The sequence below is a fragment of the Cyprinodon tularosa genome, unplaced genomic scaffold, assembly GCF_016077235.1.
Source record: "Cyprinodon tularosa strain WSP-4 unplaced genomic scaffold, ASM1607723v1 ctg796, whole genome shotgun sequence".
NCBI lineage: Eukaryota > Metazoa > Chordata > Actinopteri > Cyprinodontiformes > Cyprinodontidae > Cyprinodon > Cyprinodon tularosa.
In genome coordinates, this window is record NW_024039558.1 from 678214 (window position 1) to 700893 (window position 22680).

Here is a 22680-nt window from a genome sequence, read left to right on the forward strand (position 1 = left end):
AACACTTCTCCTCTGGTCCAGGTCCACACCTGGACCACCTGATCCTGCTGTCTGAGCGTAGAACAGCGAGCTGGACCGGGGCAGACACACGCTACCCATACTGCCAGCGAACGCACCACCTCAGCTGGCGTTCAACCTCATTGATGCGCCATTTAAGGTGCAGTTATCAAGGGTCTCACCTGAAGGAGTTCAGATTAACGGATTGCCTTTGAATGCACCGTCTGAAGCTGATATTGATATTTTCAATCGTTGCACGCAGCTACAGCTCAACTGTAACATGAAACTGCAGGGTTTAAAAGTTCGCAGCTCATGATGTTTGGTCTCAGACTGTGTGACCCGACACCGATGCGATCGACCTGCTAACGCTGTACGTCTAAAAACCACGTTGGACTCTGTGTGGAGAGATTGCACTAATCGGGCACGTTAATCTGGAAGAAGAAATGCTCGATGTTCAACGAACGCCTCACAAGGGCCGACTACATTTCAAACATGTTTGATTTTCTCCGCACCTTACGATTCCTGACCGGGAGGCGGTCATGTGAGGCTGATCGCCCCTCGTTACCTCGTGTACACAACGCACCATCAGGCTTAAAGTCAGCTCAATCGAAAAAATTCTCGCACGACTTGAAAGTCGTCCCGAAAAAGGGCAAAAAATCATACAGCTTAAGGTAGCAAAGTTCAAAATAACATGGCGCCACAGAACGCGCCACGAAGCAGCCTGAACAGGCCGCAGGCGAAGCGCCGAGTCGACCCGTTTGCTGTCTACAGGTGTGGTGTAGAGTGTGTCCGTCCTAATAGAGTGCCCCTGCTGTGTGTAGCGCCCCCTTCAGGCCGGTCAGAGAAGAGCATAGAGAAGATTGTAGCTAAGCAGGCAGCTGTAGGCTGGTCGGCTGCCTTCTGTCCAATAACTCACTGCTTTGGACCAGAACTGGAGATGGCCCTGAACACGGAGCAGGAGGAGAAGAGGCTGCTGAGGGAGCAGGTGCACAGCCTGGAGGTAGTCCTACACACACACACACACACACACACACCTTTTCTGTCATTTTAACCCTTTATATGCCCTAACCCAACCATTACCAGAAGATAACTAACCAGAACGTGAGCTCGATTCAAACCTTAGACCTAAACCTGAGGAGGAAGTGAGGATTAGCAGAAAGATGCTCAGTTTGATAGTGAAACCAGTAAAACGGTTCCAGTTAAACAAGGCTTTCTAGTTTTTAATCTTTAAAGTTTTTTATTGTCTCCTGATTTCTGAGTTCAGCAATGAACCAGCAGCTTCTGCTGCTCAGACCAGAGATGGTCGTAACAGTAGAGAAGCTGCAGAGAGGTCTGTTAAACCACGTCTCACCCTAGAGTGAGGTGATGAAAATTAAGCTGTGAAAGATACTTGTAAATTAATTATTTATATAACAGACCCGTTGTTAGCAGGTGGTTTATCAGTTCGGAGACATTTAAGAAAGAGAAGTGATGAACTGATGCAACTCTGAGCTACAGAAGGTCGACACTGGTGGAAGAAAAATCTTCATTAACAGAACATTTTATTCATAGATCAAATTGATTAATTGCCATATTATAAATGGAAACTGGTTGGAAAAATCAATTTACTGTCACACCTGTTATGTTAGTTATGAGCTTAATTTACCTACTTTTCTTCACTAGGCAACACGGTCGAGGAATATTCACAGTTTGCATCATTTTTATGATGCTAATCTTATTTCTTTAAGGCTTAATGTGATTAATTTTCACAACATCTGGTTTGATGCTCCTTTGCTTAAATAAACTGAGTGGATTTATATTTCAGGGCTTTTTAGTTAATTGTAGCATTCAACCGGAGCCTCCGCTGCTCTCCTGAACTGCTCAGCCACACAGAAAGGTTTAGAGATGAGGAACTTCTCCATCTTTCTGGAGAACAAGAGCTTTGATGAAGGTCCAAACCCTCTGCCTGATCTTCTCCCCCCTTTGTCCTCCTCCAGGCCTCCAAACAGGCTGAGATCTCCAAACTACAGGAGGAGATCACCAAGGTGAGTCCTTAGATCCGGATATTAGGCCTGCAGCCTCCTAAAGAAGATAGATGTTTAGAAATCTCTGCTGTGTTTGCCTTTCAGCTGCTGGACAAGTTAAAGAAGAAGCAGGAGAGGTGAGAGCACAGCTAATAATCACCGCTGGCATCAGATGCTGATTCAGGCTTTCCTCAAACACCTAAAATGTACTCAAAAGTTTCATTACTGTGGTTTGTTCTGTTTCTGCAGTTTTCAGCGTCTTCAGACGGAGAAGGAGGTTCTTTACAACGACAGCAGGTCAGAACCGGTTCAATGCTAGAGAGCAGCTTTGCTAGATTAGCTGTGATCAGCGGGTAAAAAGTAGTGCTCAGAATAAATCAATAAATATACCTTTGGATGAATATCTCTTTAGAAAGACACTTAAAAAAGTTTTGAATAAAAGTATTGAAATCTAAATTATTGTTTAAAAACCCACCAAATGGAAACGGGACGAGTTCACGGCCCTGAGTGACTCACTGAATTCTTCCCTAGTTTCTGTCCTACAGGAACAGAGGGTTCTGTCCATGGTGCTGACCTGCTCTGTCTTTCTCTGCAGGACAAAGATCGACGAGATCAACCAGAGGAAGGAAGAAGACCTGAAGGCTGTGAACGTCCGCCTGCAGAAGCTGCAGTCGGACCTGGCAGCAGCCAATCAGGTGAGAGCTCAGTAGCAGACCATGTGACCACATCAGGAAGCGTCTTTAGTTCCAAACTTAAAAACTGGGACCAGAAAGAACAGATTCTGTTCTGTGTTCAGGCGACAGCGGAGCTGAGAGAGCAGCTGCAGAACAAAGACAAGGAGCATGAAGTGGTTCTGCAGACCCTGAAGGAACAGGTGAGGCCGCCTCAGAGGAACCTGGAGCTGCACGGCTGCTCTCTTCTGTCGCTTCTACCTCAGATTCACCACCTGTGGTTTTAAAGAGGCCCGTTTATGTTCTGCTAATGTTCTGTTAGCGTTCTCCTGGTTCTCTGCTCTGCTCGTCTCCTATGGTTCTATGTTTGCTCGGTTCTTTCTCTCGCTGCATTCACTCTTTGTTCTCCTTTCCTCGATTCTGTTGGCTTCTGTCCATCTGCTGCCCCCTGCCTGTGGCCTGGCGGTACTGCAGGCGGCCAGTCAGGAGCAGGTGGACAACGTTCTGCAGGAGAACGACGCTCTGAGGACGAACCTGGCCGCTCTGGAACAGGTAACTAAACCACGTCTGCAGAGAACGTCCCACCGTCTTTGAACGCGCCATCAACCCAGTCAGAACCTTTAGAGGAACCCAGACTCTACAGGGAACTTCAGGCTCTGACTGAAACCTGCAGCTTTTTCAATTCAACTTCATCTAGAACGTCCAGAAGCTTGGGTGTATATAGCACCGAGCTGCCTGAGGAACCCCAGGAGTGTCGAGCAGTGGAGGGGGCGTTTCCATCAAGGCGCGTATCGAGGCTTGCTTCGTTAAGGGGAGGAGCCAAAATAGATGACGTCCGAAGCCTCGCTACCCCACCAGACCACGTTTCCGCATCAGGAAGTGGTTCAGATCGCCCATAACTTCGAACAGCCTCAGCGTTCAGTCAAGACGTGGGAGTTTGTAGGAGAGTTTCTGTTAGTTGGATAGAGTTTGGATAGATTCTAAGAATAGATTGGTTGGAACAAAAACAATCTAGTTGCTTAAAACTAGTTTGGTAAGATTAAACAATGTAATGATTAAAATCTGAGCAGACCACTGGTTAGAGTGTTGAGTAGGATTGCTTTCAGTTAACTTGCTAATGGCATCGGCTCTAAGACATGGAGTTCTAATCCTGATGTTGTTGGTTCGAATCCCACCTCAGACTTTTAAAAGTTGCGATAAGACACAAGTATTTTGGCTAATGTGACTAAATTCCCTGAGCAATCAGCTGGTTTTCCTTAGATAGAAAACTTTGAATCAATGTGACTGGATGATCTGGTGAACTGGAAAGTGACCTGAGATGACATGATGGGAATTGGCGCTATAGAAATAAACATCACTGAATTGAATTGAAAATAATTTGTATTGGTTTGCTTCAGTTCAAATATAGATTAATTAAAAACACAGCCAAAGTTAGATTGGTAGGTTTAGCCAAACGATTGATTGAAGATTGAAACTGTGGAAAAACTATTAAGTTTGAATAAAAATTTCTAACACATTTCATTTTGCTCACCGTTGCCCAATTTGAACACTTCCACTGTTTGCTTTAGCTTATTTATCTAAAATGACAGAAACACAGTGAACCTGAAATGATTGTTCTCTTCTAAGACATTCTACACACAAAAAGATATTATTATACAACCAATCATTAAAATTTTCAAAGGAACTTAAATGTAAAAAAAAAAGGTAAAACAATTGCAAAAAAAATCACAGATTATATTACTAAGTGTAGTTCTGCTTTTCACCAGTAGGTGGCAACATGAAGCCTCATGAACTGTGGGGATCTTTAAAGCAAATTGGCCAAACGGTTCAACGCCTCATGAGGCTTCATCTCAGCATCACTACCCTTCAGCCAGAACCAGGAAGAACCTTATCGTTCCATCAGTTCTGTAAGAACAACCAGATCAGGCTCCAGAGATAATATCTAGAACTATCTAGAATGTTGTTTAGAACCAGGGGAAACTGGGTCTTTGGATCCGGTTTGGTTCCTGGAACCAGAGAAAACAAGTTTCTGCTGAAGAAGGTGGTTTTTCTCGCTGCAGTCGGAGCCTCGGTTTAGGCCAAGGATTAAGCAAAACCTGTACCGGTAGCGTTTGGTTCATTCCAAAAAGGTTAAAATCAATCATCTGGACTTTGTTTCCAAGTTTGAAGACGTTTCTCTTCCATCCAGGAAGATTTTTCAATTCCAAATGTCAGAAATAGCGTTTAGTTCCAGGTTTTATCCAGCAGCCCAACAAAGCCTGGTTTTAGTTTAGAAAACATGCAAATAGAAACGGATGAACGGGTCCCCCCCTTTGGAATGGGGGTCGTTTGGCTTCTTTGTTAGCCTGCAATGCCCCATACCTGTCTATGTCTCTGGGTCGTTAGAGGGAATTGTTAGCCTGGATGAACAGGTGAGGTCTTCTGTTCTCCTGTAAAGTGGTTGGAGCTGCGATGATAGCGGGAAGGAATCAACTCTATCGCTGCATTGGAGGGTTTATGGAAGCTGAAATTAAGAATCTTCACCAGCATACGTTTGGGTCATGGTGTCCCAGCGGGTCAGACAGAACCCAGGGCTCTAAAACTCTCCTCTTCTTCCATCCAACCTGCGTGTTCAGCTCCTGGTTCTGATCTTGCACCTTGCTAGTTCTGCCAGAACCTTTGTCCCGACTAAATCGGTTAAACTGTTTTCAGATCCAGACGGCGAAGACGGTGGAGATGAACCTGCTGAGGGAGCAGCAGGAGGCGCTGACGGCCGAGCTGCAGCAGAACCGATCAGAACAGGAGGTCCTGCTGGCCCAAAGAGACGACCTGAACTCTCAGCTGCAGGTACGCTGATAGAGGCACGCAGGGTTCTGACCCGGCCCGGCCCATCAGACACGTTTCTGTTCTGCCTTCAGGAGTCGAGCTTCGCCAACAGGAAGCTGCTGGAGCAGCTGACAGAGGAAGGGCAGGAGAAGGAGCGGCTGCTACGGGAGCTGGACGAGGCCAAAAAGGTACAAAACACACAGAACAAACGGTCCTCGCTTTACTAGCAAAATAGGACAGATGTGTTCACGCATGCTTGTTGCGGGCAGACGGCGGAGAAGAGGAAGACCATGCTGGACGAGATGGCCACACAGATTCACCAGGTGAAGTCCGACCACAAGGAGGCGCTGTCCGACCTCAAACTGCAGCATGAGAAGGAGGTGAGTCTGCTTGAGGTTCTGACCCAGCTCAGCTTCTAGAGAAGAACAAGCAGGAATAAACCGTCTCCTCCCTCAGGTTCTGGGTGTCCGGGCTCGCTATGAGAAGGAGCTGCGAGTTCTGCACGAGGAGAAGAGCCGCTCTGAGGAGGAGATCCGACAGCAGCTCAGGGAGGAGAAGGTAACGACCCCCCTGGAGGAGAACTGCTGGGGTTCAGAACCGGGAGCAGCTAGATCCTTCCGGCTGGTCGGAATAAGGATGTAAAGATGCAGATTTGGTTTCCAGGCCCGAGCGAAGGAGCTGGAGGGTCTGCAGCCGCAGGTGGAGGAGCTGCAGGCTCAGGTTCAGGCCATGGAGGGAACCAAGGGATGGTTCGAAAGGCGCCTGAAGGAGGCTGAGGTGGGTGCAGAAGCAGCAGGTTCGATCCAGCCCCTCTGAATCTGCAGTGGGGTCAGTAAAGCTCAGATGTTTGTGTTCCTCTGTGTGAGCAGGAGAGCCTGGAGAAGAACGCAGCCCAGCATCAGGAGGACCTGCAGAGGCTGCAGGAAGAGCACACACATCAGCTGGAGGTAAGCAGGTTCTGTCTGCGCGTACAGGTAGAGGTCAGAGGTCATAGCAGTTTATTGTTTGAACCGTTTTTGAGTTGCCGGGTGTCAATGAGGCGTGCTGCTGGCAGTGACCAGCAGAGGGCGCAGCAGGGATCCTGCTGGATCCCATCTGCTTCTGTTGACCATCTCAGAGGGAACCACCGCGCCGTGGTGGACCTCCGCTTCCTCCTCCGAGCGTCTGAAGCAACCAGGCCGCCGAGCTGATCTCAGCTTCTGCTCAGCAAATATATATAAAGCTGCGTAGGCGGGGACTGTGAGCTCTAATTAAATGTTTCTAATTAAAGTGTTGCGGTCTCCATGGTAACACAGAGAGGTTACAACTGTTTGCGCAGCGGATCAGAGTGGGAGCTTTCCACCATCCGTCATGATTCTGACCTCATGAAAGCTGTTAATTAAGCTGAATGAGCTCATCTGCGGGGTTCTGGTTCTGGTTCTGGTTCCTGTCTTTGGGTTTATTTCAGACCTGCAGGGTAACTTCCTCAGAACTCCAGTGGTTTGGACCTGCAGTCTGAGCGGCGCTGGGAGGGTTGCCAGGGCGACTTCCTGCAGGGGCGAAGGGTTTCCTCTGGGACGTGGCGCTGATTGGACCGTTATCAGAACAGCAACAGCTGGGGGGAAATGAAGTGAAAAGTTAATTAAGGATGGAGCGGGTCTGATTAGGGGACCTGTGGGGGCAAGTGGGCCCGGTTTGGGATGTTCTGGTCGGAGCCACTGTGGTGGAGAGTCAGACTGGTTCTAGAGGATGGAAACCAGTTCAGACTGGATCTCCTGGATCATCAGAACCTGCAGGCTGGTTCTGATGCAACAGAACCATCAGAACCAGCAGTTAGAACGGAGCAGAGAGTCCAGAACTCTGAGCCATCCATCCAATAATTCATCCAACTATCTATCCAACCAACATCCAACGATTCATCCTCAATCAATCCATCCAACCATCCATATATTCATCCTTTCATCCAACCATTCATGTAACCACAGGGTTCCTGCGGCTCCTTGAAAAGTCTTAAAAGGCATTGAATTCTTCTAAATAAAACTAAGGCCTTAATTGGTATTAAAATGTCTTAAATCAGTCTTTCGTAGGTCTTTATTTTTAAAACATCATAAATAGGATTATTTTTATCACGATTTATTTTTGTTATCTAAATAAAACGTTAGAATTGGCAATTTTTTTTTTATATATAAAAAAAAATAACGGCTCGCCATCATTGGTTCCGTCCCGATAGCGGAACCAATAAAGCGTTGTTGCGGCCGGGACATTTGGGAGATGCTCCATTAACTTTTTGTCTGGAAAATATGAGCAAGTGTAAATGTAACCAAAATTGTCTCCAGCCAAGAGTTTCCTCCATGGCTAAAACCAGGGAACATACATGAGGCTCAGTGGATTTATGCAAGAAGTCATTCAAGCTCAGAACGATGGGAATTAAGGCAGTGGAGTCGCACATGCGAAGCACGAAACACAAAGCGTCAAAATGGAGTTACAGAGAAACAGCCGGTATTTCTCAGTTTAGTTCCACCCTTGTCTCTGCAACGCCTCCACTTATCACCAAATCAAACATACTAAGAAAACCATACAAAGAAAAATAGCTGCAAAAAAGACTTAGCACTGGTTTAAAACTGATTTGTTTTGTTCCCTGCTAAAACAAAGTTTGTGAATTCAGTTAAATGATTATTAAAATATATCTGTCATTTGTGTGTTTTTAGCTTTCTTCCTGTATGGGAAGCTTTTCAACATTTGAAACATTAGTGCAGTGGTTTATGTTAAAACTAGGGATGCACGATATTGGGATTTTGGCCGATATCCGATATGCCGATATTTTAAAACTCATGTAGCCGATAACCGATATCGATACCGATGTTAAAGCTGGACAAAAATAAGTAGTCATTGAAAATAGCAGTTTTGTTATCCATTTCTGACACTTTGAAAAATAATATACTCAAATATATTTTCATGTGCTGATATCAAATAGATTTTTAAAAACGGTATCGATCTATTTTACTTTCAAAATCTGGTGAAATTTCATCGTTCTGTTACAAACTCTCGTGATATTTAGCAAATTCTTGTGAGATTTTGTTAGTAAAATAGATCGATACCGCGTCAATATATCAACATATAAAAATATGGCAAAATTTGGTGAATTTTCGGGGGATTTTATTTTATTTTATTTTATTTTTTAGACTTTAGAAACTCAGAAGCTGATCAAATATCGGTGGGGTGGTCGATGTCCGATATTCAGTTTTAAGGCCAATACCGATAGGGGGCCGATTATATCGTGCATCCCTAGTTAAAATAAACCTTTGGGTTAAGTTGTCACAAGCAGGTTTTTCTTGTTTCTTGTAAATTTGGTCTTAAATTTTTATTTCAAATGGCATCAAAAAGTAAAAAAGTTTTGATTTTAACTTTCCTTATGCTGTAGGAACCCTGAACCATCAATTGTTTGGTTCTGATCTGTATTCGTCTTGCTCGCAGCCTCATGCTCTTTGGCGCCCCCTGCAGTCCCCATTACCATCTCATTCAGGTTCTTAGAACCTCTAATGTGACGCCCCCTGGGTTATTGGATCCAGAGTTCTGAAGTGTTCTGTGTGGCTCCTGAGAGTCAGCAGCTGCTCCTCAGTCCGCTGCAGCTGATGACCTCCTTTACTGAAGACGTCGGTCCGTTTAATTAGCAGGAAAAGATTAGAGAGAATTAAATGCGGTTAGTTCCTCTGAACGGGTCTCTGGGTCAGGCTGGTTCCGATCATTGGAGACCAAGATGTTCTTTACTTAAATCCGAACTGTTCTGTCCGGCTTCCTGCCCTGAGATGAGTTTCTGTTGTCTGCAGGAGAAGCGAGCAGAGATGGAGGGATGGAAGCAGAAGCTGGAGGCGGCGGAGAAGGAGAGGGACGAACATGTGAAAACCATCGAGAAACTCAAACAGGTCAGAACCGGGTCCGGGATCTCCGCCTCCTCTGAGCTCTGAAGGTCCACAGAAGGATCTGTGCCTTAACCCAGCCACCCTCGTGGTGTTTCTATGTTGCAGGAGATAAAGGATACTGTGGACGGCCAGCGGATCCTGGAGAAGAAGGGCAGCTCAGCGGTGAGTTTTCATGAATCGCTCATGTTCTCAGCCTTGGTCGACCTCCAGAACTGAAACGTGTGTCTTCAGCTGAAGGACCTGAAGCGGCAGCTGCAGCTGGAGAGGAAGCGGGCCGACAAGCTGCAGGAGAGACTGCAGGAGATCCTGACCAACAGTAAAACCAGGACAGGTGAGACACCTGATGCTGTGATGTCACCTCTGGTGCAGGAAGACGGAGCAGATAGACCTCACACCAGAACCTAATCAGTCAGAGCAGAGAGAATGTGATCAGTGTTCTACGCTGGTTCTGACTGGACTTAACCCTGATCCTGAGCCCAGTCTGGTTAAACCGTGGCTACACTGATCACACTGACCGCAGCTCTTTGGTCCGGGTTGGTTTTTCCTTCTTAACATAGATGCTTCCTTCACGCCCCTCTCAGACCAAAATGTGAACATTCTGGTCCTCAAATGAATCTCCTTTGTCCATTTCTATGTTAAGAAAGAAAAACCAACCTTAAACAGAGGGGGGCTTTGTTGGACTACTGTATAAAACCTGGAACTCAACTAGGGCTGCAACAACGAATCGATAAAATGGATAAAAAACGATTTTTAAAAGCCTTGGCAACGAATTTCATCATCGATTAGTTGTGTCGCGCAATTAATGCGTCATCCGCCGCCGCCGTCATCACATCCACTTGACTGAAACGGGGGAGGAAAAAAAAATACGGCAGAGCGAGCCAGCGCCGCAGGTGCAGTGTTGCCAACTCAGCGACTTTTCGGACCCCTCCAGCGACTATTTTTCAAAAAAGCGACTAGCGACAAATCTGGCGACTTTTTACGGTGTCACTGGCGGCTTTTGGAGACTCTTACGTGAAAGCATGTATCGTTCCTACTCTGCTGTGGGGCGCCTCCCCCACCCCAACCCCGTTCTCCCGCAGGAGTCCCTCTCAGCGCTGCAGTCAGAGCCGCAGGATGTTTACCCTCAGCGTCCAGACTGCAAATGAAGCGCGCATGCGCCGCGATTGACGGCGTAAATTGATCACAATAATTAAAATAGCCTGCGCTTTGTACAGTGAAAAAAGTCGTAACATGCAACTTTTGTAAAAACAAATTAACATGGCACAGAAGCACCATGTTTGTTTGGTTTTAAAGTGGGGAAACGTAACGTTAGTTTCTCAGGTAGCTCATCTGATGCTTTCCTTACCGTGTTAGTAGGTTACAGACAGTGATAAGGTTGGCTACTTATTTTACTTTTTGAACTTCATTTGAATTAGCTTAAGCAGCGTTTACATTTACTTTATAAATATATTAACTTGCAAATTATGAGGGCAAGGCTTTTAAAGTTTAAATCTTCTGGCAAAGATAAAGTAAAGATGATCCTGCAATTTATAGAAGTAAAGCAGAATAAAATCCAGCAAGATCAGTAATATGTCAATTAATTATCTGCCACATTCCCATGTAAATATCTGTCTTTGGAGGATGTGTTTTTTAGCACCCCTAGTTCTCTCATTTTTATTCCAAATACAATTTATAATTTGAATTACAGGGCTATTTTTATCTCTATGGTTCAGTATTTTCTCAAGCAGCAACTTTAACTGCTATACTTTCCTGTCTTAAAAGGCAGAACTCTTCTAGTCTAAAAAAAACTCATTTGTTGAAATGGGGGGGCCTATTGTTTGAACCCCTTAGGGGCTTTTAAAACAAAAATGTCTTTTTTTGCGCTTTATGAAACAAAGTAGCCTATATTTTGTGGATGTACAGCTACATTTCTCATGTAAGTTTGCGTAGTTTTAACACAAACATTTATTTTTCATATTGCACCAGTACAGTTAATGAGCAACCTGTACTTGTGTGCTTGTTTGTTCTGTCTAAAATGTTTATTTTGGAATAAAGAGGTTAATATAAAAAAATATTTTTTGTCCGATTCATCGATTAATCTAAAAAATAATCGGCCGATTCGTCGATTTTTAAAATAATCGTTAGTTGCAGCCCTAAACTAAACGCTATTTCTGACATTTTGAATTGAAAAATCTTCCTGGATGGAAGAGAAACGTCTTCAAACTTGGAAACAAAGTCCAGAGGATTGATTTTAACTTTTCTTCACCAGCATAGAACCCAGAGTTGTGTTCAGCAGATTTCTTGTTCTCCACCTTCCAGGTCTGGAGGAGCTGGTTCTCTCTGAGATCAACAGTCCCAGTCGGACTCAGCAGACCGGAGACTCCTCCTCCGTCTCCTCCTTCTCCTACAAGGACATGATGAAGGAGGCTCAGCCGACCAATCAGAACAGGGTGGGTGGAGCTTCTTCAGCTAATTAGTTTAGTTTAGCTTTATTAGGATCCCAATTAGCTGCCAAATAAATGGCCACTAATCTTCCTGGGGTCCTCCCATAAAGAAATTACATTACATTATGAACAAACCATTAAAAGAAATTGCACAAGTTGCACATTAGGAAAATAACAGGAACCTGAAAAAGAGTAGAAATATACAACATAAATACACAGATCAGTTCATCATCTGCAGTAGTTCTGAAGATCTTTTTGAAGCTTGTTCTGTTCTGGAGCTAAGTTAGATTCAATGGCTGAAGGCAGGAAGGTCCTCCTGTAGAGGTCAGTGTTGCAGCGCGACACGCTGATGAAGAGGATGCTCCTCGTTTATTGAAGGAGAATCGACTGCTGCTGCCTTATCTTTGCTCTGCTTTGCATCCAGCAGGTCTAATGTGGCTCCTGATTTAAATAAGAAATGAATACCGGTTATGTGTCATTGCAGGTATCCAAAATGTAAAAACATTACTAATTTAAGCTGCACAGCAGTCCAGAATAAAGTCAAGTTTTGCAATTAGTTGCTAGCATCTGAGGCTAATGCTACGTACAGCACCACATGCAGCAGAAGCAGCAGGTTTACATGCAAAGTCAATGGTTGATGCGCATCAAGGTGAAGCAAAAGGTCCTGCAGCGCGTTTAGAGCAGCACGAGCAGCGAATCATGAGCTTCTGACGTGGTTACACGCATCAGAAGCAGCTGCTGATGGAGTTGGAAAAATGGATAAGATCTCATAATTAGCAGATCTGTATCTCATAATTATGAGATAATCTGTCTGATTTTTCTTTTTCTTTGGTGAATGCGATACGCTCCTGTAGTGAAGCCCTTCTCAGTTGTTTTTATAAGTTAACCCCAATGTTGAAATTATCAACACAGGCCTAGAGCGCCCTCTTATGGTTCAGTGTGAAAATAACATGTGAAATGATATAATAATGCATTAATAAAATCCACAGTATAAGTTGCACCCCTGGCCAAACTATAAAAAAAAAAAAAACTGACTTATAATCCAGAAAATATGGTAATTATCTTATTTTAAGAGTAAAATTATTCACTCCATAAGCAAATCATCTTATTTACCTGCTTAAATTGAAGGTATTTGGAGGATTTTTGCAAATTTTTGAAAATACAGCTTTAAAAAAAAGAGGGAACGCCTGTTAAACGTGTGGGAGGGCACGTAGGACGGCTTTACGTAAACATTAGAAACAAAACATTATAAGAAAAAAAACGATTTGAGCTCAGATCGCGTTTCTAACATTTAAAGATTCAGAATCGATTCTCATTTTCTTTTAAAACCATTTTTTTTGTGGGTGCGGATTAGAGGAGTAAATCACATCCATCACGGCGATTCGATTCAGTATCGATTTCCTGACCCAACGATTCGATTATTTTCGATACTCAAGAATACACCACGATTCGATTCGATTAATCGATTAATTGGTTAATTTTTTTTTTTTTTAGACCTTACAGGCTAAACAAAGTTTCAAGTTTGAAATAAATCAATGAAAACTGTAATATTGTTATGCATTTTTTAATGAAACAACAGCAAATAACAGAAGTAGAAAAGTTGCATCAAAAAATACTGCATAATATCAGTGCAATGAGTGCAATGCGATACCTCGGCTCCAGACTCCGCCCCCTCCACTGACGCTCCGCTGCTCCTCTCCCAGATTGTAGCTGACCGCAGACAGGAGGCCGGCTTGTTTTGTTTTTATGACCGAAATTGCGGAAAACAACTCGTGAAGTTTGACCCGCTGGAAGAGCGAGGTGCACGAGAACGCTGGGACCCTTTTTCCACCTGGATCTCCGCTCTTTTTGGCCCTCATGTCCCTCCGTCGTCGGACTAAACTCGCCCCCACTTCCTCGCCGCCTCGGCCGTATCTAGACCCACAGCGTGTAGCACAGACCACGCTTCAATATTGAGCATAATTTAAAAATGTCTGTGTGAAGCTCACTGCAACACACTGCTGTAAGAGTATAACCAGGAAGCGAGGTAGGAGGGCAAAATAGGTTTAGCACCACCGCAGCACGGGAGGATTACGCCCAGGAGCAAATGGATAAAAATAGACCAGAGGGAAAACAAAACATGAATCGATTCTCTTGCGGACGCATCGATGCATCGGATCGTCGGCTGTTGGATCGATGCATCGATACAAAACGATTATTATTTACACCCATAGTGCGGATGTGCCTTATCAGGCACCGTAGTGTTTAGCAAAACCAATGAGCAATGTGCCGCTAAAGAATGGAGGACGAAGAAAAAAGAAATTAAACTGCCTCGGCGTCTTTAAAAGCAACCATTTGGAAACACTTTGATTTTACCTTTAACCCAGCCCGGGTAAGAAGGCGCTTGAGATGACGATTGGATCTGCACAGATTGCAGTAAAGTTAAGTATTTTGGGAGTTCTTCAAATCCCCGTTCTCATCTGGAAAGACGTCACTCAGAGTTGTTCAATCCAAGACATGTTGTCTTGACATTATTGCAGTAGGTAAATAAAACCTTTACAATTATAAAGTCTTTATAATTGTACTCTTCTTTCATGCCAGCAGACTGGAATAGATCCTGAGAATCATTTTCAATCGTAAATTAATCGTTTCTGAATCGAATCCTTTGGATTTAAAAGAATCGGGAAAAAAATCTAATTGTGACCCAAATAATCGATTCTAAATGGAATCGTGGGAATCCTAAAGATTCACAGCCCTGGTTAACATGTCAGCCGAATGACTGAGAATTAGGAGGATCATTTATTTAGATGATCCCCTGGAAAAAGAATGAAATAGATTTAATTTAAGACATTTATTTCTAGGTAGTTTTTGCGTTTCCAGTTCTTTCCCACCACAGCAGCCTGAGCTGCATCATGTCTCAGCTGCAGCTTTTACTTCTTTTTAGATCATTTTTTGCAGGATGTTGTTTAAAAAATATATTTAGAAAAATATATTTCTAACATTCTAAGAGGGAAATCTATTATAGATATTTAATCAAAGCGCTGATATATCTGAACCATCGCATTTAACGGAGCTCAGGGGCTGAGAAAGTTGTAGAAAGGTTGTAGGTGTTGTTTGATGCGTGAGCGTTGCTGACCGCCGCCTGTCTCTGCTTCTCAGTCCGGAGGAGGCAGCCCGCAGTCCCAGCGTCCCGCCGAGCTCTCGGACGACGAGGTCGGCGAGCTGTTCCAGCGGCTCGCCGAGGTCCAGCAGGAGAAGTGGATGCTGGAGGAGAAGGTGAGCGGCCGCCTGTCACCGTGGAAACGGTGTTGTTGTCGGTTCAGAACCGGGACCTGATGAGCTCCTCCGTTTCCAAGGTGAAGCACCTGGAGGTGAGCTGCTCATCGATGGCCGAGGACATCTGCAGGAAGAGCGCCATCATCGAGACCTACGTGATGGACAGCCGCAGAGGTGAGACCCAGACCCACACGGAACCAGCCGGGTTCTTTCCGTCCCAGCTCCTCCTCGGTTCTCCTCAGTTCCAGAAGTCTGTTCTTCAGCAGCTCCTCTGAAGGTCTTCCTCTAAGCTGAATCTGCTCCTCCTCTCTCCTCAGACGTGTCGGGCAGCGCGGTCGGAGGTCACGGAGGCTCTCAGGGAGACAGAGGAGGTCTCGGCTCGGTCCTCAGAGATCTGGTGAAACCAGGAGACGAGAACCTGAGAGAGATGAACAAGAAGCTGCAGAACATGTTGGAGGAGCAGCTGACCAAGAACATGCACCTCCAGAAGGTAAGCGACCCCTGACCCGTAACGACCTGAGCAGAACCGCTCCTTAGGAATCCACACCGTAATGTAAGGGGATGAGGGTCAGCACTGATGCATTATGGGTAACACAATTCCTAATGATGAGGCAACCTCCTGAGTTCAGCAGAAACAGCTGCGAACAATCCTGATTGGTTCCGTCAGCCACCTGCTTATAGCTGCAGCCGTCTGATAGGACGGCCTGAAGCCCCGCCTCCAGCCTCTCTATCTATCTATCTATCTATCTATCTATCTATCTATCTATCTATCTATCTATCTATCTATCTATCTATCTATCTATATATATATATATATATAATAAGGACAATAAGTATTTAAACATCCTGCTATTTTGCAAGTTCCCCCACTTTGAAATCATGGATGATCTGAAGTTGTCATCATAGGGGCACGTCCACTCTGAGAGATATAATCTAAAAATAAATCACAATGTTTGATGTTTTTAACTATTTATTATTATGATAAAGCTGCAAATAAGTATCTGAACACCTGAGAAAATCAGTGTTAATATTTGGTACAGTAGCTTCTGTTTGCATTTCCAGATGTCAAACATTTCCTGTAGTTTCTCACCAGGTGTGCACACACTGCAGGAGGGATTTTGGCCCATTCCTCCACATCGATCTTCTATAGACTCTTCTGAGAGTTTGAGCTCCCTCCAAAGATTCTCTATTGGTTTAGGTCTGTAGACTGGCTAGGCCACATTAGAACCCTCATCTGCGTCTTCCAGAGCCGCTCCTCGGTTATCCTGGCCGTGTTTTTTCGGCTCATTGTGATGCTGGAAGACCCAGCCTCCACCCGTCTTCAATGCTCTAACTGAGGGGAGGAGGTTGTTCCCCATAATCTCTCAATACATGGCCCCCGATCATCCTCTCCTTAATGCGGTGCAGTCGCCCTGTCCTATGTGCAGAAAAAAAAACCCAAAGCATGATGCTGCCACCCCCATGCTTCACAGTAGGGATGGTTGTTCCTCCAAACACGGTTAGTGGAATTATGACCAAAAACTTTTATTTTGGTCTCATCTGACCTCATGAGGATCCTCCAGATGGTCACTGCATGATGCCTGATTTCAAACCATGACCTCTTAGCGCGTTACCAACAGTAACTATGGAAACAGTGGTCCCAGCTCCTCAGGTGTAGTTCTGGGCTGATTTCTCACCTTTCTTAGGATCATTGAGGCCCCACCAGGCGAGATCTTGCATGGAGCTCCAGTCTGAGGGAGATTGACCGTCATGTTTAGCTTCTTCTATTTCCTAATAATTCCTCCAGCAGTGGAGATTTTTCCACCAAGCTGCTTGGTTATTTCCCTGCAGCCTTTTCAGCCTGGTGGAGCTGGAACATTTAGTCTGTAGTGTCTTTGGACAGCTCCTTGGTCTCAGCCATGATATTAGCCGGATTCTTACTGATTGTCTGGGGTGGACAGGTGTCTTTATGCAGCTAACAAAACAGGTGCGTCTAATTTAGGATAATAAATGGAGGTGGACATGAAGGCAGACCACCTATGATGATCATTTCAGACCCTCCATGATTTTTAAGTTGGAGAACTTGCAGGATGTTCAAATCCTTCATTTTCCGCTCTGTAGGTGTAAATCTGTTCATGTTTTAAGCGGATCCGGTCATCGTTAGTGAACTCTGTGATGTTTCCGTTTCCTGTTGGATCCATTCTGTGTGCTGAAGTCCTGCTGCGGTGTTTTACAGACGTGCAATAGAATTTAGACGGTGTGTTGACCCCTCTAGGCCACCGTATGGGACAGATTAAAGTTTATCTGTCGCTTTTATTTTCCGTTTTCTCAGGCTTGGTTTATTGTTTGCAAACAGTAAAGTTATTTCAGTTTGACCCGGTCCATTTATTATTTTAATGTTATCAGTCAGCAGCTTCTCTGCACTTCCTCAGCTAAGAGCTTCTCCTTTCTGTTTGTCTGGCGGCCGATCGGTGCGGAAGAGGATTAGGGCCAGTGGAAAAAAACAAAAAAATTAACTGATTTTTTTTTTTTTTTTTTTTTTTTATTTCAGTTTAGTATGGGGAAAAAGTCAGAATTCTGACTTTAATCTCAGAATTCTGACTTTTGTACTGTCAGAATTGTGAGAAAAAAGTCAGAATTCTGACTTTAATCTCAGAATTCTGACAGTAAAAAAGTCAGAATTCCCATGTTAAACTGAAATAATATTTAAAAATCAGTTAACTTTTTTTTTTTCCAGTGGCCCTAATCCTCTTACGTAGATCTGTGAGCTGCAGGGATGAAAACGCTTAGTTTTCCCAAAGGAGGCGCCGTAGAGCAGAAGTAATCGGACCTCTGGTTCCGGCCGCCACCTTCGGCTGAATGCTGCGATGGACGATTGTTCCAGGTTGAACCGTCTGACCCAAACCTCCCTGTCTTCCTGCAGGATCTGGAGCTCCTGTCCCAGGAATTAGTCCGGCTCAGTAAAGAGGGCGGCCCAGGCGGGAGCAGTGCAGCCGGTTCTGGATGAGACTAAAACCTGGATCCATCTGCTTGCTTCTTTCTTTCTCACTCACTGCATTCGCAACCTGCCGTGGCCTCCGTCTACTGCCTGGAGCTGCTATAGGCTCCTGGCTGGGACTAAGTGCTGGATTCATTCTCATCTGTCGGTTCAGAAGGTTGAAGCACCAGAAGGTTCCAAAGATGGAGAAGAAGAACCGAACGAGAACCGGGGACACGAGCAGCTCGTCTCATTTCATCTGTTGAATGTTCTGTAATTAGACTGCACCACTCATCTCTCTGGGTCCTGGCTATGACCTGGAAAACTGGAATGACAACTGACTGCTTCTTCCTCGACTGACCTCATCGCTTCCTGTGTGCATTGTTAACTCTGGGACCTGACTATGTACTGGAATCATATCTGAAACGGTCACCATGACAACTGGGCAGATTAACAGAATTCTGATCCATCAGCTTCCGCTGATCCAAATGGACCGGCGGTTGCCATGGTAACCGTTTCTGTGCGGTCCCTCGGCTCGAACGGAAACACGACGCTGAGATTAAATTTTTTCACTACAAAATGTTCTGATGATGCAACCAAGAAAGAAGCGGTTCATGATCAGGAACCTTTGACCCAAAACAGGTTTGGATCAGAACCGGATCCTGCCACTAGGTGGCACCGCAGCCTGCAGACAGCAGCTTTAATTCTCAGCAGAAAGTTTCCATTCGGTTCCGTTCAGATATCTGGGTTTGGTTCCATCAGAGGCAGAAATGTTCTAACCCACTCCAGGCTTTGGGTCGTACACCTGCAGACGTTTGGTTCTGAATGGTTCTTACTGAGTTCTGACACAATCAGAACCACACACTCCCCTGACTTGGTGACCCGCGTGTAAAACCAGTCGGGTCAGAACCGCCCTGTCTGTCAGAGAAGCTCCATTTTAGCCCGGTTCCAGCAGAACACAGAGCGGTCCTGTTCAGGCGTGCCACATCGGGTCAGTCATCAGAATTTACACATTTCTGCTGGGTTCTGACCCAAAGCAGAACAGAACCGAATGGATCGGTGGGTCTTTGTTCTGACCCACTAGCTGTTTGTTCTGGTCCAGTTCTGACATGTTCTGTAACTCCTCTGATGCAGAACCTGAAAAAATCACTAATGACTCAAGGATTAGACTACTTCCTGTATTCCAGACAGCAGGTTCTGGACCAGATCAGAACCTCTGTGTCTTTGCCCGCTGCAATGTTGGTAACCGGGTTCTGAGCACAGCTGCTGGTTCTGGTTTCAATTTGTTTCTGTCTCAGTTCAACTCACTGCTTGGATCCATCTACTTCCTGGATCGATCTGAACGTTTCAGCACGTTCAGCAGGGTTAAATCTGGTTCAGAACAAGCCTGGCAGTGGGCCCAGACTACATCCTGGGAGGAACCCCGCCCAGCGTTCTGAATATTCTCTGAAACCTGTAACTCCTGTGTGACGTCCGGCTGCTCTGGGATCAGATCCGTGTTTGTTTGTGACGTTTTGGATCTGTAAATATTCGCTGTGAGATAAACAGAGCTGATCTATTTATGTCTGATCATCATGACGCTAATTATTGTATCTAAGGAATAAAATACTGTCTGTGAACGACGGCGTGTCGCTGCATCATTTCTGTGGAGGAAAAACGCTCGTGGTTCTGACTACAAACTGAAGAATTTAATGTTTTTTTCTGTAAAATAAAATAAAAAGCTAATTTATGACTAAACAGTCCTTAATGTTTTCATTCTGCTTTAAGTCCAGCCTGGTTTAAAGAAGAATTTAAGGTGGTTCTGACCCGCGACGTTTCTGGTTCCTGCAGGAATAAAAGGAATTACTTTAGAGTAAGGATTAGGATTCACTCAGTAACATGATGAGTCTACTGGAACAATCTGAAGCTATTCTATGGGACTGATAGCCGCTAATAACGACCATTTATTGGAAAGAAAACATCCTAAGCTTGGCGGCAAACAGATACTAAATATTTACTGTTTAAAACAGAATGAATCAACATGAGGAGGAACCCATGAGACGATGAACAGGTTCTCTATATTAGAACGACTTTTTCACCTGCTGCCAGAAGATCTCTAGCCCCGTGAGACCATCCTGATCTCGCGAGCTTTCAAGGTTTCACTCGCAGATCAGTCTGGAGACTCTCCGTTGAAGAAAATTTGGAGCCGTTCACCAAACGAACGTCCAATCAGCGTTGGCTTTGAGGTGGGTTGAGGTGTGACGCAACGAGAAGCGCGACAGTTCAGTCTAAAGAACATGGCGGCTTCAGCCGACCAAACTAGCGTTAGCGTGGCTATCGAGCAAGTTTTATCAGAATTACAGAGTATTTCTTCACTGAAAGAAGAGCAAAACACTGCTCTGGAGGCTTTTCTCAGAGGAAAAGATGTTTTTGCTCTTCTCCCGACTGGTTTCAGCAAGAGTTTGATCTATCAATTGGCTCCTCTTCGTCGTCGCTCTGTTAGTACGTCATATGCTTCATTGATCTGATTGGTTTATTTGGCCCGTCTATCACCAACATAGCCCAATCAGCTAACCAGTATTTTCGCCCCTTCCCAAATTTACTTCAACGGAAGGTTTCCAGATGGATATGCGGAGTCAGGTTAGAAGATCTCACCTGAATAGATGTATTGATCAACCATTTATGAAATAAATCCTGATATCTGGAAACATAAATTACCATTTCAAACAAAATAAGATTCTCCACATCTAGAATAAACATTCTTGGTGTCTAGAAATTACTTTTGGATCTCCATATTCCTAAAATTACTGGTCATATACTGGATATATACAGTAAAGCTTAATTCTTACTAGTTTAATTTTGTTGTTTTTTTACTTTCGAAAATCCCATTTCTGCTACTAAAATGTATTTTAGAAATTATATTATTACAGTTCTGTCTAGTAATGTGATCTTTTTCAGGAAGGATCTTATTTTAGTGATCTACAAAAGAGTGCTTAATAAATGTAAAAACGGCTTGCCATAGGACATTTAACATAAACTTACGCATTAACTTGAGGAACAATCATCTCCTTCTCCATCTTCCTCTCTTTGCAGCTGCAGTTCTGTTTCTCTGTCTTTTCAACAGATCCACTTTTTCCATTTCTGCATTAAAATCTCTAGTTCCAGTGGGCACTTCCTGTTACCTGTTGTCATGGTGATTATAATCGCTGCTCCACTGATGATGACTTTTGGCACGTGCTAAACTCTGAACTAATTGATAGCAGCCGTCATGAAACGGAAAACTCAAAGTTTCCAACATTAGGCTCGATCAACTTAGAGTTTGAATCTGCTTTGTGAAACGGACGCCTGAAGGTTTTCAGATGTTTTAATATTTTAATAACAGAGAAATGTATCAAATGATCTCAGCAGCAAATCTGCTCATTTGGGAATCAAACCTGGAAAAACGTCTCATGGACGCCGAGCAACTCGGAAACATCTCATTTCTAGCTGTGGCTCCGTCCACTCAGAGAAGCCAGGGTCCAAAAAACTAGTTGGAGTTCCTGAAGTTTAATCCGGCGTGTTTGAGAAGAAGGTCGACGCTTTCTGATGGAGGTCATGTGACTGGAGACGAAGCCACATCCACCTTTAATTAGTCTTCCTGTACCTGTTGTCCCACGGCGACGGGGAGATTATAGAGGTGACGCTTTTCGGCTGATTGGGTCCATCTTAACGAGATCGAAGCTGATTGGCCGAGGCTGAAGGTTAATTGGAGGGAAGGAACCTGGTGTGATTTAATTAAAAGACAAACAAATGATGAAGGGTGAGTTCTGACGGGCCGGAGGGAGGTCCAAAGTTTTCCTTAAAGTTCCTAAAACCCAGCGCTGCTGGTGAGTGATGGCCTGAGCGACCAATCAGAACCCAGGTCTGTTTACCTACGACCTTGGCCCCTGTAAGGGCAGCTCCATCCGATCGGGTTCAAGGCCTACACATCTGTCTGGGTTTCTCCTTTAAAGAAACTCTTTGCTTTCCACTGGGCTCGGTTCTGGACGGTTCTGTGGTTTTCAGTTTTTAGGCCCGGTTCTGAAGGCAGAGGGTTCCGTTCCAGCAGAACCACAGAGGGTCAAACATTTGTGCAGACAGACAGAGATGATGTAACTCTGCCCTGTCACTGTCCCAGGAAACTAGGGGTTGCCACGGAGATCCCCACACGTCTGGGGGGCGGGGCCGGGGGAGCCGAGTTACAGAGCTTAAAAAATTCACGAGTTTCTGCAGCGAGCAGCTAAATATAGACTTCCTTTGAGGGAGGTGGGGGTTATAGTGAAGGACAAAAGGTTCTGATTTAAACACCAGAAAACCTGACAGAACTGACCCAACACTGAAAAAACTCTAACATGTAGCTGATTAATCAAACTGTCGCTGTAAACTGGATAAAATTATACATTTGATTGTGTTTCTCCTTCTTTTTGGATTTGATTTTAACTGAACTAAATAAACGTACAAAGGAACCATAAACAAAGTTTTTGATTTCTCTCAATAAATTTATCCATGACCTGCAGTATTTGTTTTGTTTGAGTCACTGTGAATTGCGCTTTGCACGCTGCAGTCGGAGCACGTGATCAAGTCCAACTCCCAGACCGTGATAGAGCGCCATTTTCGTCGTCTCTACTTCCTGGCTGGATTTCGCCCATAAATAAACGCAAGTAGCAAAGCAGC

General features: G+C 44.6%; 1 protein-coding gene across 4 annotated transcripts in view; it reads left to right on the plus strand.

Moving 5' to 3' along the window:
* The window catches only part of gripap1 (GRIP1 associated protein 1), a 36486-nt gene extending 18058 nt beyond the window's left edge, over positions 1-18428 (plus strand). For 2 of the 4 annotated variants that reach the window (XM_038271226.1, XM_038271227.1), the window contains exons 9-29: positions 819-997; positions 1974-2021; positions 2106-2137; positions 2250-2297; positions 2596-2695; positions 2797-2874; positions 3146-3223; positions 5363-5497; positions 5569-5664; positions 5746-5856; positions 5933-6034; positions 6140-6253; positions 6346-6423; positions 9283-9378; positions 9481-9537; positions 9607-9706; positions 11674-11804; positions 14937-15053; positions 15134-15227; positions 15371-15543; positions 17956-18428. In XM_038271226.1, coding sequence (XP_038127154.1) covers positions 819-997; positions 1974-2021; positions 2106-2137; positions 2250-2297; positions 2596-2695; positions 2797-2874; positions 3146-3223; positions 5363-5497; positions 5569-5664; positions 5746-5856; positions 5933-6034; positions 6140-6253; positions 6346-6423; positions 9283-9378; positions 9481-9537; positions 9607-9706; positions 11674-11804; positions 14937-15053; positions 15134-15227; positions 15371-15543; positions 17956-18039 — 2051 coding nt within the window. In that variant the 3' untranslated portion in view covers positions 18040-18428. The remainder of the gene's footprint in view (positions 1-818; positions 998-1973; positions 2022-2105; positions 2138-2249; positions 2298-2595; positions 2696-2796; positions 2875-3145; positions 3224-5362; positions 5498-5568; positions 5665-5745; positions 5857-5932; positions 6035-6139; positions 6254-6345; positions 6424-9282; positions 9379-9480; positions 9538-9606; positions 9707-11673; positions 11805-14936; positions 15054-15133; positions 15228-15370; positions 15544-17955) is intronic. The other 2 variants (XM_038271229.1, XM_038271228.1) reach the window with 2 other exon arrangements.
* Positions 18429-22680: the final 4252 nt, after the last annotated feature.